Source organism: Porites lutea, chromosome 6 (genome assembly GCF_958299795.1).
Source record: "Porites lutea chromosome 6, jaPorLute2.1, whole genome shotgun sequence".
NCBI lineage: Eukaryota > Metazoa > Cnidaria > Anthozoa > Scleractinia > Poritidae > Porites > Porites lutea.
In genome coordinates, this window is record NC_133206.1 from 9,473,161 (window position 1) to 9,491,537 (window position 18,377).

The 18,377-nt window shown below is 37.7% G+C and overlaps 1 protein-coding gene across 1 annotated transcript in view; it reads left to right on the forward strand.

Annotated features, from left to right (window-relative positions):
* Window positions 1–18,377, forward strand: part of LOC140941853 (low-density lipoprotein receptor-related protein 6-like) — a 54,863-nt gene that overhangs the window by 20,345 nt on the left and 16,141 nt on the right. The window contains exons 6-9 of the mRNA XM_073390859.1: window positions 13,737–14,155; window positions 16,229–16,357; window positions 16,800–17,000; window positions 17,796–17,991. Coding sequence (XP_073246960.1) covers window positions 13,737–14,155; window positions 16,229–16,357; window positions 16,800–17,000; window positions 17,796–17,991 — 945 coding nt within the window. The remainder of the gene's footprint in view (window positions 1–13,736; window positions 14,156–16,228; window positions 16,358–16,799; window positions 17,001–17,795; window positions 17,992–18,377) is intronic.

Below are 18,377 nucleotides of genomic sequence, written 5' to 3' on the forward strand. Positions count from 1 at the left end.
TCCCCCTTTCTCTTTACCTTTATCAAAACTTAAAGACCCTGTTAAAAATGTGTAGCGAACCTAATGCTTTTGAATGGAAACATTACATTTCGTGTACATGTATTGTCATTAAGTTCGTCACCTGTGAAATTTGACGTTTGAATCCAGCCTTATTATCACATAATAAAGTCCAGGAAAATTCAATCAAAATTTCCCTCTATGCCCAAAGCTTAAAATTAAACTAAAGAAACACTTTATATTATACCTAGCCTGCATAACAAGCGTTTCCAATCGAGTTATTGCGCGAGTTAGCTCCTCCCGGCCCCTCCTTCCTCTTTTTTTGCCCTCTTGCACAAAACTCGCGCGGAAAAGCTTGCTACGCGGCTATTTTTCTACCTTTTAACCCCCAAAGTTATTGTCCAGTAACAATGATGAAGGGACAGCTCGGTATGTTTGAATGATTGTTATTAAATGTTGAAACATACCCACTGTAGTGGTAAAAAAATCAATGGAATATTTTAAAAATTAATTATGCAGTATGAGCCCCATTACGTATAGAACCCAGGAAATCAATAGAAAGAGATACTCACGTTCGCAAAACATCCGAAGTCTTCAAATAATCACACTTCTTTGTTTGATAAACTGCACTGAATCCTGTTCAAATAAGCTTATGTACTTGCTTCAGTAATATGCCCATCAAAGTCTGGTACAGACATTTTTATTGAAGTACACTGTCAATGAAAAAAGATATATGTAAGTCTTATATTATTTCATTACCTGAGTAGTTCTCGCAGATAAATATAAGCTGTTAGAAAAAACAGAGTTGGTTAATCTTTATGTTAGTAGGTTCTCGCATGAAGTTTTGAGTTGAATTGCATTGTGAAATATAAGCCAGGCATTACTTTTGCAGAAATGCATTAACCCTATTAAGAAAAAGGGCTTGATCTAATGTAAACTCTACTGTGATACAGAAAGATTTTTATAGTTTACTGAACCAGATTTAACGATCCGAAAAGCTCCCAAGCACGATATACACGCCTGTTCGGAGTTGGTTTCTGTAAGCTTAACATAGTAAAACAACTATGAAGTTTGAAGAAGAACTATTGCATGCACACATAGAAAAGAATGACACGTACCTTTTGAACAAGTTTGTAGTCTAAACTCTATCAGAGATAAGGGCGAAAATATTTCTTAAAAAAAAGCTGGACTGCTTCGTACAAAAAAGCAGCTTTTGTTTTCTTCTGATCTGCGTAGTTTGTTTGTTTGCGCGGGCGGAGAGAGTTTGCAGCCGCGACAATTTCGCGCCAAAAACAGGGTGACTTGCTTGGGTTCAGTCTTCCGTCGTCCAGTTGTTGAGTCATTGTTTTGCGTCGCTATCATTTATTCATCGTATATTAATCGATCAAGGGGAAAATGATCCACTCAAGATAAGACAAAAACAAAACTCACTTAATTCACCTCGAAAAAGTACATATTCCAGAACATTTTCAAAAATAATTATAAACACCAATTACAATGATTACCAGCCTGTGTTCGGTATTTTCGTATAAATATCTTTAAAACAGTATTTAAATACAGCTTTTTAATTTCCTTTCTTAAAATCAGTTTCGACATAAGTGTTTGTAGAAGTAATTCATTGCACATTTGCTCTCACCTTTGACACCATTCAAAAGTGTTGTAAAAGTGTAGCGGTCGTATTTGACTTCATTTTTGACTAGTATCAAAGGTGTGGTCACAGCCACTACTCTTTTGACTTTATCTTTGACGTGCGTCAAAGGTAAAGTCAAAGTTACCAGCATATTTGACAACGCCTTTGATAAGGGTTAAAGGAATAGCAAAGCATTGATGCATTTGACTTGATCTTTGACGCACGTCAAAGGAGAAGTCAAAGTTGTTACCAATTTGACTTCACCTTTACCGAGGTCAAAGGAGTAAGCACAGAGGTTATATATTTGGCGACATCTTTGACGCGCGTCAAAGGTGACGTCAAAGCCAATACCATATTTGATTTAACTTTTGACGCGTGTCAAAAGTGTCGTAAATCCAATTTTTCGTCCCGTGCTGGGACAAGAGCAAAAAAAAAAAAAATGAATGACGGGGGAGGGGAAGGGGAACCTTTTTTTTGCTTCCGCTCTAACTTTCCCACAATAACTCGATTGGAAACGCTTGCTACACAGGCTAGTTCTTTGAGTCCCAGACTACAACATTCATAGTTTAATACTCATCAATTTTCCCACCACTCAGTATTATAGTGTTTATTTGCTTTTTTTCCTTCAAAACATTTGTAGTTCCTAATTATGATTTTTAACTTTGTATTGGCTGAAGTGCACAGGATGTCTCAAAGGCCAGCGTTTAAGTAAATTTTAAATGCTTTATCTTTGATTTTTTTTCTTTCAAAAGTAAAGCACCTAAATACCTGAATTTTGGTAAACCAAGAAGTGGAAAAACCTAACACCTGTAAACTGATACAAGCAGGTTGTGTGAAAACTCTGAGATTATAAAAAAGTGAAAGGGCTTAGCTATGCTGTTATCCTCTTATAAGATTGAACCTACCACGCATAAGGAGGATGTTGTTTATTTAGGAGCTGCCACAAGATTTGTTGCATAATCTGTTAAAGGGGAATTCACTAGTTAGGTGGATTTTCCCAACTGGAGGAAGGAAATAGGAAATATTAGATCATGACATGTTTTTCTTTGTCGGCTAGTTGGATTACAGACGGATTAATGATTCCTTTTAGGGCAGGGGTTCTCATAAATATATAACAAAATGAAACAACTTGTCTTTAATAAATTATCATATGATGGGATGATGTGAATATTTTTGCACTTGTTGGAATTTTAACTTAGTCTCTTACACTCCAAATTGCTCACTGATTTCTAATAAAGGTTTATGTTTTATTTTTGAACTTTACCAGCTAGGAATCCAAGGTTGTGCCTGCTGGGTCTAGAACAAACGTTAAATAATCCTATTAAAATTTTCCATGATATTTTTTAAAGGGTGCAGCATAATATACAGTATTACATCTGGTGCATAAAAAAGAAAAAAAAACTAAAAGGAAACAGGATTAGAGATAGAACTGTTTTGGTAGTTTGAGATAGCAACATCAGTTCATGACAGGCAACTATACATCCAGGAAGTTATTCCGGGTTTGAAATTTATTGACTACAGTACGGTAATGTGGTGAATTACTTTATGAAACTAAGGGTGGATTCATTTACAAGATATGTGTATATAGTTGTCGCATTTGCCTGGTACTGGATCTTCATTGTGTATAAGTTTGAAAACAATTATCAAAAAAGGCAAATATGATCTCAACATGTGGTACTATTCTATAAATGAATCAACCCTAATAGATTTTGATGTACATACCCTTGTAGAACCAGACATATGCAAAACCTATGCTCATGCTATTTGTTTACTATGTTGGACTATGTTTCAGCTATGTTATGTTCACTTCTGCCTATGTATTAACTATGTAACATACCACACAACATAGTCCAAAGTATGAAAAATCTATGTTGACACTATGTTTGGGCTATTTGAAAGGCACATAGCTTTTTAATACCTATGCAAATACTATTCAAAATCTTTTCATAGTCTTGACATAGCTATGTATTTACTATGCAATAGAAAGTTCTGGTTTTCCTTCCAATTTGCATCCTATGTATTCACTATGCATCAAAGTAAAATAGCTTTTACCTAGCATCTCGATGTTCACTTTTATTTCTAACAATATTCTTAGCTTTTACATAGTGCTATGTATATTCTATGCTATGTGAATGAAACATATTTGCAGCCTATGTTTTTACTGTGTGACATTTTAATTTAGTTTTATCATGACATAAAGGCTACATAGCTTTTACATAAACGTATTTTTTCCTATGTCACTCATATGAAAAATATATGTAGTCTATGCGTTTCCTATGTGATATTCCAACATAGCATTTAAAATACTAGGCATGTTGATGGTACGGGTTAAATAGCGCTTACAAAAAGCATACATCAAATGCAAAAAGCAGCAGTTTAAACTAAAAAGCTCAAAAATCATATACTATAATTTTTTTGCGCTTGCAGATAGTTTCTTAGTGACAAGATTAATTTTTTTGTTAAGCAATCTCTGCATCGATCATTCCTGCCTTAACTTTCCTTTCTAGCTTTTCCCTAGTGTTTCTTCACTTGAAATGATACTTCCATGCATCCTTTTCTCCTTTTACATTTAAGCTTCCATCCTTCGTCTTGATTGTGGACGACTCCTGGGTCTCCGAGGATGGTTAAGCCCGTGAGTTCATCACATGCGTGTTTTGCGTTTTATCGTCACGTGGGCCTTTTCAACCAATGAAAAGGTGTGAAAATTGTCTGATTCCACCCGGGCGCTTTCAGGGTAGTACTTGGTGTAAGACTGCCCAAAATGTCCCGGGCCACCGCCCATACTATTAGTGCTGTAGTAGTACCTGTGGTACCTGCAGTAGCTGTGTAGTACCTGTAGTACCTGTGGTAGCTGTAGTAGCTGTAGTAGCTGTAGTAGCTGTAGTAGCCCTGTAGTAGCTGTAGTAGCCGTAGTAGCTGTAGTACCTGTAGTACCTGTAGTAGCTGTAGTAGCAGTTGTAGTACCTGTAGTAGTTGTAGTAGCTGCTGTAGTACCTGTGGTAGCTGTAGTACCTGTAGTAGCTGTAGTAGCTGTAGTAGCCCTGTAGTACCTGTAGTAGCCGTAGTAGCTGTAGTACCTGTAGTACCTGTAGTAGCTGTAGTAGTAGTTGTAGTACCTGTAGTAGTTGTAGTAGCTGTAGTACGTGTAGTGCCTGTAGTAGCTGTAGTAGCTGTAGTAGCTGTAGTAGCCCTGTAGTACCTGTAGTAGCTGTAGTAGCTGTAGTAGCTGTAGTACCTGTAGTAGCTGTAGTAGCTGTAGTACATGTAGTACGTGTAGTAACCGTGGTAGCTGTAGTACCTGTAGTAGCTGTAGTAGCTGTAGTAGCCCTGTAGTACCTGTAGTAGCCGTAGTAGCTGTAGTACCTGTAGTACCTGTAGTAGCTGTAGTAGTAGTTGTAGTACCTGTAGTAGTTGTAGTAGCTGTAGTACGTGTAGTGCCTGTAGTAGCTGTAGTAGCTGTAGTAGCTGTAGTAGCCCTGTAGTACCTGTAGTAGCTGTAGTAGCTGTAGTAGCTGTAGTACCTGTAGTAGCTGTAGTAGCTGTAGTACATGTAGTACGTGTAGTAACCGTAGTAGCTGTAGTACCTGTAGTAGCTGTAGTAGTAGTTGTAGTACCTGTAGTAGCTGTAGTAGCTGTAGTAGCTGTAGTATGTGTAGTAGCTGTAGTAGCTGTAGTACGTGTAGTAGCCGTAGTACCTGTAGTAGCTGTAGTACCTGTAGTACGTGTAGTAGCCGTAGTAGCTGTAGTACCTGTAGTACCTGTGGTACCTGTAGTACCTGTAGTACATGTAGTACCTGTAGTAGTTGTAGTAGCTGTAGTAGCTGTAGTACCTGTAGTACCTGTAGTAGCTGTAGTAGCTGTAGTACCTATAGTAGCTGTAGTAGCTGTAGTAGCTGTAGTAGCTGTAGTAGCTGTAGTAGCTGTAGTAGCTGTAGTAGCTGTAGTACCTGTAGTACCTGTAGTGACTGTAGTACCTGTAGTAGCTGTAGTACGTGTAGTAGCGGTAGTAGCTGTAGTACATGTAGTACGTGTAGTAGTCGTAGTAGCTGTAGTACCTGTAGTAGCTGTAGTACCTGTAGTAGCTGCAGTAGCTGTAGTAGCTGTAGTAGCTGTAGTACGTGTAGTAGCCGTAGTACCTGTAGTAGCTGTAGTAGCTGTGGTAGCTGTAGTACCTGTAGTAGCTGTAGTAGCTCTAGTACCTGTAGTAGCTGTATTAGCTGCAGTACGTGTAGTAGCCGTAGTACCTGTAGTAGCTGTAGTACCTGTAGTAGCTGTAGTAGCTGTAGTACCTGTAGTAGCTGTAGTACCCGTAGTAGCTGTAGTAGCTGTAGTACCTGTAGTAGCTGTAGTAGCTGTAGTACCTGTAGTACCTGTAGTACCCGTAGTAGCTGTAGTAGTTGTAGTAGCTGTAGTAGCTGTAGTAGCTGTAGTAGCTGTAGTACCTGTAGTACCTGTAGCAGCCGTAGTACCTGTAGTACCTGTAGTACCCGTAGTAGCTGTAGTAGTTGTAGTACCTGTAGTAGCTGTAGTAGTTGTAGTACCTGTAGTAGCTGTAGTACCTGTAGTACCTGTAGTAGCTGTAGTAGCTGTAGTACCTGTAGTAGTGGTAGTAGCTGTAGTAGCTGTAGTAGCTGTAGTAGCTGTAATACCTGTAGTCGCTGTAGTACCTGTAGTAGCTGTAGTAGGTGTAGTAGTTGTAGTACCTGTAGTATCTGTAGTGCGTGTAGTACCTGTAGTAGGTGTAGTACCTGTAGCAGGTGTAGTGCCTGTAGCAGGTGTAGTAGGTGTAGTAGCTGTAGTATCTGTAGTAAGTGTAGTAGCTGTAGTAGCTGTAGTACGTGTAGTATCTGTAGTACGTGTAGTACCTGTAGTAGGTGTAGTACCTGTAGCAGGTGTAGTACCTGTAGCAGGTGTAGTAGGTGTAGTACCTGTAGTATCTGTAGTAAGTGTAGTAGCTGTAGTAGCTGTAGTAGGTGTAGTACCTGTAGTAGCTGTAGTAGCTGTAGTAGGTGTAGTACCTGTAGTACCTGTAGTATCTGTAGTACGTGTAGTAGCTGTAGTAGCTGTAGTGGGTTTAATAGGTGTAGTACCCGTAGTACCTGTAGTATCTGTAGCAGTTGTAGTAGCTGTGGTATCTGGAGTAGCTGTAGCAGCCTTAGTAGGGGCGTCCAGTGGTGTAAGGAATTGTAAAGATTCCTTTCTACCTTCCAGCAAATTTTCCAAGCATTTATATCGACTAGTCTCACTTTAGTCAATCGACCAAACTTGGATAATTATTAGGCGTAAGGCAGTGAAACCGAGTCCATACTCAAAGGGATTGATATAAACTACGGTCGATTTAAACGTAGGCATGTGAGTCCTGAATGGAACCTTCTACAAAGTACAAAAGACGATTTGCACAAGCTTATGAAAGGAGCATCAAGGTTCACACACATTTGATGAAGTTAGTGATATATAGGAATATTTTCTAGCTTTTATATTTTTACGCGGCCTATCTTGTTCTTACGACTGTGGTGTCCCATGCTCAATTGCACAAAATTGACCCGGCGAGGCTACCAGGGGCACCCAAAGACAATTTTCTGCTAAATATCTGTTCGGAGAAGCAAATATTGCCAAGAATTTTCTTTTGCTTGAGGAAGACTAAAAATTCCTAGATGGACCTTCCATTCATTTACAATTTTCGATGCTTTATACCTAATAAATTCCCTACGAATTCTGATTTTTAATGTTTCAAAATCAGTTCCCAGGTTACAATATTTTTCTTAAAAAATGGTCACCTAAAGTGTTTTTTGGATTCTAAAATGTGATGGGGAGAGGTAACCAGAAAAATCCTCACTTGCGTAAATCGTTAAATTGCAACTAAAATTTTCGCAAAAGTAACACTGAAGCCTTTGTAATTGTGAAAACTGACTTAAGTTCCTCTAGGATGACCGGTCAGACCGGGAGGGCTTTCCATAAGTTGCTCGAGATCTTCCAAAAAGTTTCTTATTATTTCTCAAACAAATGCTCAAAAGTTGCCAAACCAATCAAAAGTTGCTTATTGCAACAAAACTTACTCAAAAGGTTGCTCGAAAAACAAAATCTTTGTTTGGTCTGAAGTTATGAAAATATGCAAATTGTACAAACAAAAGTAAGATTTCTTAGCATTTTCGTGCAATTTTTTCAGCGCAACCAGCGTTGCTTAATAACTTTGTCCGGAGTTAAAATCACGAAAGAAATGTAATGAGCCAAAAAATTCCTTAATGACTTTCTTCACCCGAGACACTCGAGTCAGTCGAGTGAGAATCTGCGTCAATCATTTAAAATTTTCTGTAAAAACGGCTGACTTATCTTGCGCCCTTAATGTGCCTCAGGGGAGGAGTATTTGTCTCCTTTTTTTATTGGTAATTCGCAAATTGTCTACAAAACATTGTGAAATATGGAACAAAGGCTAATTTAAACACTAAGAGCTGCTCCGATATCACAGAATTAGATGATAAAGTTCTAGAGAAATCTTAATCAAAAAGCCAATAGTTGCAATAAAGGAATGAAGTTGTTCCAAATACGAGAAGTTGCCAAAAAGTTGCCTGCTTGTGGAAATCTCTAAAGACCTAAACGATAACAATTTTGTAGTGCCGCTTAGGATGCATTTCTAGGGTGCAGAAAAGAAAACTCTGGACAGCGTAAAAAGTGTTTCCAACGTACTTTAAAGGAGACAGTCGTTGGGTGCCCCTGAGGCTTTAACCCTTTACTATGTGACATCACGGCACTGGAAAGCGAGTCCGGAAACGTAGTTGGAAAACGATATATTCACCTTCCCCACCCCCTTCTCGCGATTTTAAGACGACCGAGTGTGGCTGACTGGAAAAAGCCAACAGAGAGACTTGTATTCAAATGTAAAAAACTTTTATTGCCATATCATCGATAACAAGAGCTAATGATAACTAATGATCAGATACTTTTCTTAAAAATTGAAATTATTCTTATTGAAGTCTCTACCTAAGTAATGGGAAACTCATAAGTTTCTCGAGCTAACCGCTGCTCTATTTAAATCACTTTTCCCTGTCTATATCAAAGCCTTTGATCCTTAGGTATATTATGGTACAACTGTATCTATTGGTTGAGATTTGAGGCACTTTCGGGCTATAAAGTTCAGCTATTCCACACTTGGTAGTATTGTTCGGCTAGAGTGGTGTACTATGTTGAAAGACAAGCCCTGTTGGTGGGTTCCCTAGTATTAACATGCGCAAGGATGTAGTTCAATAGGGTCCAGTGGTGCCTAACCCTGACCTAAAAGAATGACATGTCTTTGTTTCCCGCAACCAATTATGAAAGACCTTCCGAGCAGCTCCTACAATACTCGTTCATGACATCACCCATTATTATAACCAGTTAAAAAAGTAAGTTCCTGCAAAGAAAATAAGTGAGTTCCTCCATATCTAGTGGGCGTCTCTCTTATACAATAGGAATATTGGCTTGCCCGCTCTATACCCACCTGATTGACTCATGTAGAGACTATTACGTGTTCAAACTGAAGGCGAGCTCTCCATTCAACAAGTTTAATAGAGCGCTACACCTCTGTTAGCGATTGATGAAGTAGAGAAAGTCCAGCGCTGCGCTGCGACTGCCCTCTGAATTTTTTGCATTGCTTGTGTCTTGGGTGTCTGGTGATCTTATTACATTGCCTTCCGATACAGCCCAGATCTAGTTTCCAGTCCTGTTTTTGGGTGCTTGGCCACTATATTTCGCGTTATACTACGCATTACAAATGTTTTTACAGGCTTAATTACATCAATTCCGTCCAGTGAATGCCTTTAGTTGTAAAAAATGTCCAAGTTTGAAAAGATAATGGTGTCATCGGAAAACTGTTATAAGCCACCTTAAATCGACAATGATAACTAATATAAAAGAGAAGGCCCTTCAGGCGTTTTCTAGTATTCGGAAGCAGACACGACAGTTCTTAATAAACTTAATCTTCATATCGCATCCCAAATTCTTGACACAATCATATTCACTGGATATCACCCATGTTAAGGGGTAAGGTAAGGGTAAGGTAAGGTAAGGGGGATGTGCACCGAGCAAGATTTTAAAAGTGGGATAGTTCCCCAATAGAAAAAAAAATTCACCTCAAATTCTTTAAACGTTATTTACAAGTAAACAATAAGGCCTCTAACATAGCTTGCCGAGCTGAACTTGGTAGATTGCCGCTGCTTATCCCGAGAAATCAAAACATTATGAACTATTTTGTTTATCGAACCACCAACGATAAGGACTCTATAGTCAAACAGTCTTTCCTTATGTCAAAGAATCTACATTCTATGAATAATTCCGGATATTATTGCAAATTCATAAACATGTTTGAACAATACAATCTCATCAGTTTAGATACAGAATCTTTAGATAATGATAAAATTGGACGATATACCACAGAAATGAGAGAGAAGTATCCGGTATCTTTTTTGCGACACAGTCTTGAAAATTAAAAAAAATTTGAATTTTATAAAACTTTTAAAGATGAATATTCTACAACTGATTATCTCTACCAGGTAAGACATTATGATGAATGACAACATTTTGGTTAAGTTTAAAATAAGTAATCACAAACTTCTGATTGTACAAGGTCGATACCAAATAGATCATTTGTCAAGAGAACATAGATCAGGTAGACGATAAGATTCATTTCTTCTACCACAAAAAAAAACCAACAACACAGTACAGAGACAGCCGGCATTCATTAATCAAATCAATCGAATAACACCGGACTTTGACAAGAAATCATCTCCAGAAAGCATGAAACTGATAAAGGATTCGAAGAACCATGATGTAAACGAGTTAGTTATGGAGTTTATTTCCTCCTGTATGAAAATACATGATTCAATGTTAGTAATGCAGTTATTTTTTTTTGGTTCATTATTGGTGTTGTTTGTTTTATATTTCGATTGTAATAGGTATGCTTTTGCAATACTGTTCAATGATGCGGTCATGCAAAACTATTACTATACTACACCTACCACACGTACTACAAATACAATATACTACAGATACTACAGGTACTACACATGCTACAGGTACTACACCTACTACAGATACTACTGATACTACACCTACTACAGCAACTACAGCTTCTACAGGTAATACATCTACTACACCTACTACAGCTACTACAGTTACTATAGGTACTACAGGTACTACCGGTACTACAGGTACTACAGCTACTACAGCTACTACACCTACTACAGACACTACAGATACTACAGATACTACACCTACTACACCTCCTACAGCTACTACAGGTACTACAGGTACTATAGGTACTATAGGTACTACAGCTACTACAGGTACTACGGCTACTACACGTACTACAGCTACTACAGCTACTACCGCTACTACAGCTACTACAGGTACTACAGCTACTACAGCTACTACAGGTACTACAGCTACTACAGCTACTACAGGTACTACAGGTACTACAACTACTACACGTACTACAGGTACTACAGGTACTACAGCTACTACGGGTACTACAACTACTACAGCTACTACGGGTACTACAACTACTACAGCTACTACGGGTACTACAGCTACTACAGCTACTACGGCTACTACAGGTATTACAGGTACTACAGCTACTACAGCTACTACAGGTACTACAGGTGCTACAGGTACTACAGCTACTACAGGTACTACGGCTACTACACGTACTACAGCTACTACAGCTACTACAGGTACTACAGCTACTACAGGTACTACAGGTACTACAGGTACTACGGCTACTACACGTACTACAGCTACTACAGCTACTACAACTACTACAGCTACTACAGGTACTACAGCTACTACAGGTACTACAGCTACTACAGTTACTACAGCTACTACAGCTACCACAGGTACTACAGGCACTACAGGTACTACACCTACTTCAGCTACTACACGTACTACAGCTACTACACGTACTACAGCTACTACAGGTACTACAGCTACTACAGGTACTACAGGTACTACAGCTACTACACCTACTACAGGTACTACAACTACTACAGGTACTACAGGTACTACAGGTACTACAGGTACGACAGGTACTACAGCTACTACAGCTACTACAGCTACTACAGCTACTACAGCTACTACAGCTACTACAGGTACTACGGCTACTACAGGTACTACAGCTACTACAGGTACTACAACTACTACTACAGCTATTACAGGTACTACAGGTACTACAGCTACTACGGCTACTACACGTACTACATGTACTACAGCTACTACAGGTACTACAGGTACTACAGGTACTACAGGTACTACAGCTACTAAAGCTACTACAGGTACTACAGGGCTACTACAGCTACTACAGCTACTACAGCTACTACAGGGCTACTACAGGTACTACAGGTACTACACAGCTACTGCAGGTACCACAGGTACTACTACAGCACTAACAGTATGGGCGGTGGCCCGGGACATTTTGGGCAGTCTTACACCAAGTACTACCCCGCTTTCAAGTCGAAGAAGACGAACCGTCAAGCGTGCGTTTAAAAGAAGACGCTTCTTTATACTTCAGTTTAAAGACTTTTTCCTGCCAGGTTCAACAACAAGTATTCGTGACATCGGTAAGTGATGTTTCTCTCAATTTAAGTTTCGATTTGCTAGTGTTTTCTCCCCTTTTCGCGTATCTAAACAAGTTGGATCGGTCACCATTCGATCACGCTTTAACACCCGTTCGTTTCAGTTATAAAAATAAGGTTGTTTTTACGTTTATTTGCCTTAAAATCTCCACTTTTCTGTTTGCAGATACTTATTCGTTGCTGTCACAAGCAAACTGTATGGCACTGACGAGCGCGACATCACCCAAGAGTCAACACGATAAGCAAATTAAGGAAACTTTAACTTGAGGTTTTGGTTCTCTGAAACTGCTGCTTGAAAATACTGTATTTGCAATTGTTGCATAGTTTTTCATTTTTTTGTTTCAAAATCAATTTCCTACCAATGTTCAAGACATTCATTGTCATTTTATAATATTTTTTCTATTCTGGTGATTATCACGAGTGTATTTTAAACCTACATTCGCTTTATAAGCAAATCGAAACCTACATACATAAGAGACTATGTCAAGACTATGCCAACTCTATGCAAGTTCTATTTGAACTCTAGTGAAAGGCTGAGTATGCGATATGTTTTAACTACTCCAATACTATTAAAATCCTATTTGAAACCTATGCAAAGACTATTTGTTCTGTGTTTTCCCTATTTTAATGCTATGCAAAATATATGTCAACTTTAAGTGAAGGCTATGTTTATCATATGTTTTCTCTATTCCTAGGCTATTTAAATTCTAAGCAAACCCTATTCAAAAGCTATTTAACAAACTGTTCCCTGTTCCATTTTACTATGTAAAGTCTATTTCAGTCCTATGTGAAGGCTATTTATTTTCTATGACTTTTCTATAAGGTTGACTACGAGGTCTAAAATCTCTTTTCAAAAGCTAAGTAAATTGTATGTATACGCTATGTCGAAACTATGTCATTTCTTCCTTTATTCCTACCTTTAAAAACTGCATAGCTTTTAAGTAGGTTCCGTTTGACTAGCAAAAACATAGCATTTTCGATACAAATAACATAGCCCTGGCACAGAAACAACATAGGATCTGGTTAAAGCAATGTATGACTGATTGACATAGGTTTTACATAGCTTTGTGGCATAGCATTTGCACAGATTCTACATAGTGTCTGATTCTACAAGGGTAAGAAACTGATGAGAAGGGGCACATGTGTACTTGCATTAAAATAGTGGTCCACCATATCATTAATTATTGTGCTTGTTTCAGAGGAAACAGCCATTAATCTCTTGGCAGTACTTAGCCTCGTAGCAGTAGTTTCCTTAACAGTGTTTTTTTCTTTAATGGTTGCCTCACAATATGTTTTTGAATACGTTCAAGTTAATTAAAACAACATTAATAGATATAATAAGAGTTTAAGAATATACTTGGTTACATTTAAAATCATGTCGAAGAATCAGTGTTTTTGGTATTGTTTGTGCCTATTGTTAATTCCAGCCAGGATTATCATTAAAACAATCTTATGAAGGGTAGTGTCATAGTCTGACCTCTTATTTCTTTTGATTTTATTTTTTCTAGGTACATGTTTTGGTCAGACTGGGGTGAAGAACCCAAAATAGAGCAAGCTGAAATGGACAGCTCAAATCGCCGGGTTATTATCCGAAAAAATATTCACTGGCCCAATGGGCTAACAATAGACTACAGTGTACAGAAGATATACTGGACAGATGCAAATTTACATTATATAGACAAGGCCAATTATGATGGCACAAATCGCGAGAGCATATTCAGGTCTTCTAGACAATGTGTACTGGGACATCCTTTTGCTCTTACATTGTACGAAAATAAAATATATTGGACAGACTGGAAAACAAGAGGAATTCACTCGACAAATAAGAACAATGGACTGCAGTGTCCAGTTATTGTACCAAATACTGTTTCTCCAATGGACATTCGTGCCTATGAACCCAAGAGGCAGATGCCTAGACCTCGACCTGGTGAGTTTAATTTCAACTCTTGTTGTCTTGCTCATTTGTTTTCCTTGAGGTTACTTGTCGATCATTATGCTGAGAGCTGTGTACCAATGACCAGTTTATTACCTTTATCTCTTTAATGTGCCTTGTGACACATAAAAATGTAAGGTCTTAATGACCGGTTTATGCTAGTACATAATGTACTGTATGGGTGCCAAAATGGTTCAAATAAACCCTTTCATAACCTTTCACATTATTTGCTATCTTTGAGCAAGGTAAACTTGAATTCCAAAAATAATGGTCCAATTTTGTTATTTAAGACCATGCAACAGTTAGCTACATTTGTAAGGTTGACATTAGTAGTATTACTGTTGGTAAGTCTGTTGTGAACACAAAGCGGGTGGTCAGAAATCTGGTGTCCTGGTTTGATTCTCAGCTTGGTATACAGTCTACTCATATTAGCAAGCTCTGTAGCTTAGCCTCCTGTCATCTACGCAACGAGTCATCAGTCATATTCGCAAGTTCTTAAGCCCCAAGGAAACTAAAACCTTAGTGTATGCATTCGTCACTTCTCGCGTTGACTACTGTAGTAGCCTTTTGTATGGTCTACATGTACCTGCCTCTCAGCTTAACAAGGTTTAGCCGGTTTTAAACACTGCAGCAAGGCTTGTTTGGTGCGCTTCAGCAATATTACACCATTGATGTATGAGCTACATTAATTGGCTTCCGTTATAGCATCGCATTCATTTTAAGACTTTCTTATTTGCATTCAAGGCTATCCATGGCATAGCTCCTACATGCATTTACAACTTAGTTTCTCTGAAATCACAAGGCACATACATGTATTATTTACCTCAGATTGTCTGGTGGGATTCTGCTACCATTGCCAACATTTAGAACTAAGGTCACATTAGGCGATAGGTCCTTCCAGGTGGCGGTGTCCAAGTTATGGAATGCACTACCACGCTAGCTTTGTGACATTCCATACTTACATACTTTTAAACACCATCTCAAGATGTACCTTTTTAAGTTCGTTTATAGTGAAATGAATTTTAATTAGTTATGTATTGATATTTTAGATTTTTTATAGCATTGTATATATATTTTTCTTTTTTTTTTTTCGTATTGTAAATAGGTTTTTTTAATGCTTTTATTGCCAATTTAATGTACATTTGATCATTTTTATGAATACTAATGTACAATATATGTGATTAAATTATTATTATTATTATTATTATTATTATTATTATTATTATTATTATTATTATTTAGGCATATGTTTCTGGTTGTCTGTGACAATGAATGGCAATTAGAGTGGACTTGGATTGAACTTGAAAAAGCTGGGCCAGACTGTTTTCACATTTTAATTCTTTGCCTTCAAAAATAAAAAAAATGATGATTTCAGCACAGAATTGACTGAAAACAGTCATACTCTCGTGACATATATGTAGCCTAATTTCAAGTTGTTTGGCAGATGAGACTAGTAAGATGTCCGAAAATCTGCAAACATATATTGACAATGGTAATTTTATGAAAAAAATTGTTGGACTGCAAGGGTTGTGGTCCAGGTACATTTTGCATTAATACATAGATTTTATTTTGTTATTCAAACCACCATAAAGTCGCACTGTTAGGAGAGGAAATCCTCCCCCTACTCTCATCTCTGAGGATGACTGTGAAAAGCAATGGTGATGATGATGATGAATCGTGATGATGCTCATCATAATTTGGCGTCTACAGTGTATGGCAGAGATGTAAGGGATGTGGGTAGTAGTAATAATAATAATACTTTAATCATCCTTTCCCTATAGGGTTGTTTTTAGGGATAATGAAACAAATAATTTAAATGAAACATAAAATGGTTAAAAATCCCAATTCGATAGAGGCAAACCAGTTGGCTGTTTTACGAGCGTGGCCAAGAATTTGAACTTTAAACTAGACCAAGAACAAATCCAGCTCGGGTTCAGAGTGGGACTTGAACTCGGGGTCTCCGAATTACAATTTCCAAAGCTCTAACCACTCATCCACGCGGATTCATAAAGGCTTGGAATTTTACCATTTTGAGATACATGTAACTACTCTACCTACTTATTACAGGTGATAACCCATGCAATTCAAGTACCAATGGAGGATGCAGCCATTTATGTTTATTGAATGCGCGTGGTCATTCATGTGCCTGCCCAACTGGGGTAAAGCTTCTTCAAGATGCCAGAACATGTGAGCAAGGTAAGAATCGTTTCAAGCGAGCCAGTCATTTGGATATTGCAGCTTGTTTGGGTATCACATTACTACTACAGCTTGAAATACAGGTACATTTTTTAGGTGAGGAAGCACTTACTGGTAGTATCCTACAGGTAATCACCATCTTTGATTTTCAAAGAAATGGAAGACGAAAAATCTTGCTGTTCTATTCCCTACCTACTAATTACATATACCCAGGAACCTAAAATCTTAGTGATAACCCTGATTTGCTCTAAGAGCACAACTTTGCAGTTAGTTTTTTTTCTTTTGTTACAATATAAAGTGCTCCAGCTGTTTTGTTTGCTGCTACTGTCAACTAAAACCACACCTCTGAAGATGAAGGAAAAACTCACAAATTTCAGTTTTAATAGGTGAAAGGCTTCCTACATGAACTTCCAGTACTTCATTTAGATTCATTTTGTTACAGGTCCTGTACACTTCCTATTATTGGCACGTAAAGTGGATATACGGCGTATTTCACTTGACACACCTGACCTCACTGATGTTGTTCTGCCAGTTTCTGGTCTGCGACATGCAGTTGCCATTGATTTTGATCCAGTGGATAAATTTGTCTATTGGAGCGATGATGGAAAGCTTGAAATTAAGAAATCCAAAATGAATGGAACAGGTATTCTGCACATTACTTTGTCATTGTGTGGTCTTTTATATGTAATATGTATTTCGTCACAGATCAAACTCGAGGAAAAGATTCCAGTAGTATACAGTTCGAGTGGTTCAGTGCTCCAAGGTGTCACCTTTTTGGTTGCCATGACAAGTTGAAAAAGTTTGAGTGACTAAAACTGCAACGAAGGTAGCCAACTTGTCAACTGGGGTTTGCAGTCATGAGCAATTGCCTTTTAATAAATAATAATAATAATAAATAGGAAACTTATTTTGTGCATATACAGTAAAAATATTTTCATATGCGCGTCACAAACTATAAGATAAGAATAAGTCAATTAAAAGCTATCTTAAAAAAGTAAGTCAATTAAAAGCAGTCTTAAAAAATAAATATATAAATAAGTCAATGAACAGCTATATTTGAATGTTTCTGTTCTCCGCTCCCAAGCTGTTCCACAGTTTAGGAGCTGCCAAATAAAAGGCTCAGTCACCAAGTGTAGGTAGGCACTCTGCTTTGGCTGGTACCAACAAAGTTGCATTCCTACATGTAGTTAGTTCCTACATGTGTAATCTTTTTAAAGGTAGGGTGGTCAAATCATATGGGATTTTACTCTCAAAAGGTTAAATTGTGGTAAAAAAATGAAAATAAAAATAATGATAATAATAATGAAAGAAAAATAAAAAAACAATATGAATGCAATATAATCATTTCAAATGTAAGTATTATAGTGTACTCAGAGAGTAGTCAGGTGAAGACTGTGAGCCAGTGATAAATCATACTCCTTTGTTTACCTCTTCCTAGATGTTCAGGTAATAGTGAATGCTGATGTCAGACATCCTGATGGTCTTGCCATTGACTGGTTGGCACGAAACTTATACTGGACTGACACAGGTACAGATCGAATTGAAGTCAGCAGGCTTAATGGATCATCAAGAAAAGCCCTTATCTCTAAAGACCTTGATGAACCAAGGGCAATAACACTGTACCCTTCTCATGGGTGAGTTTTGTCAGTCTTACCATAACTAGGATGATGGTACTGTAAAGGTAAATACAATTCAGAATTTTGAGGGGAGCACTTCTCAAATTTGGGTGCCCAATTCTTTACCAAGGGAGTCAAAATGTGATAATGCGTGGTCTGAATAATTATCTGTAATTATTATATACTACTTATTAATGACCGAACAGACAGGGTGAATAAGTTATTTACTATATGGCCTGTTTAGCGCTATTTTTTGAAATGAATACAATAAAAAACACCACAAGTAATTTTCAACATCCATGCATAAGAGGTCATTTATTTCAAGGTCATGTTCACTGACCTGAAATGAACCTGGTAATATGACTGAAATTACAAGACACAGTTTCTTTGACAATGAGAATGTT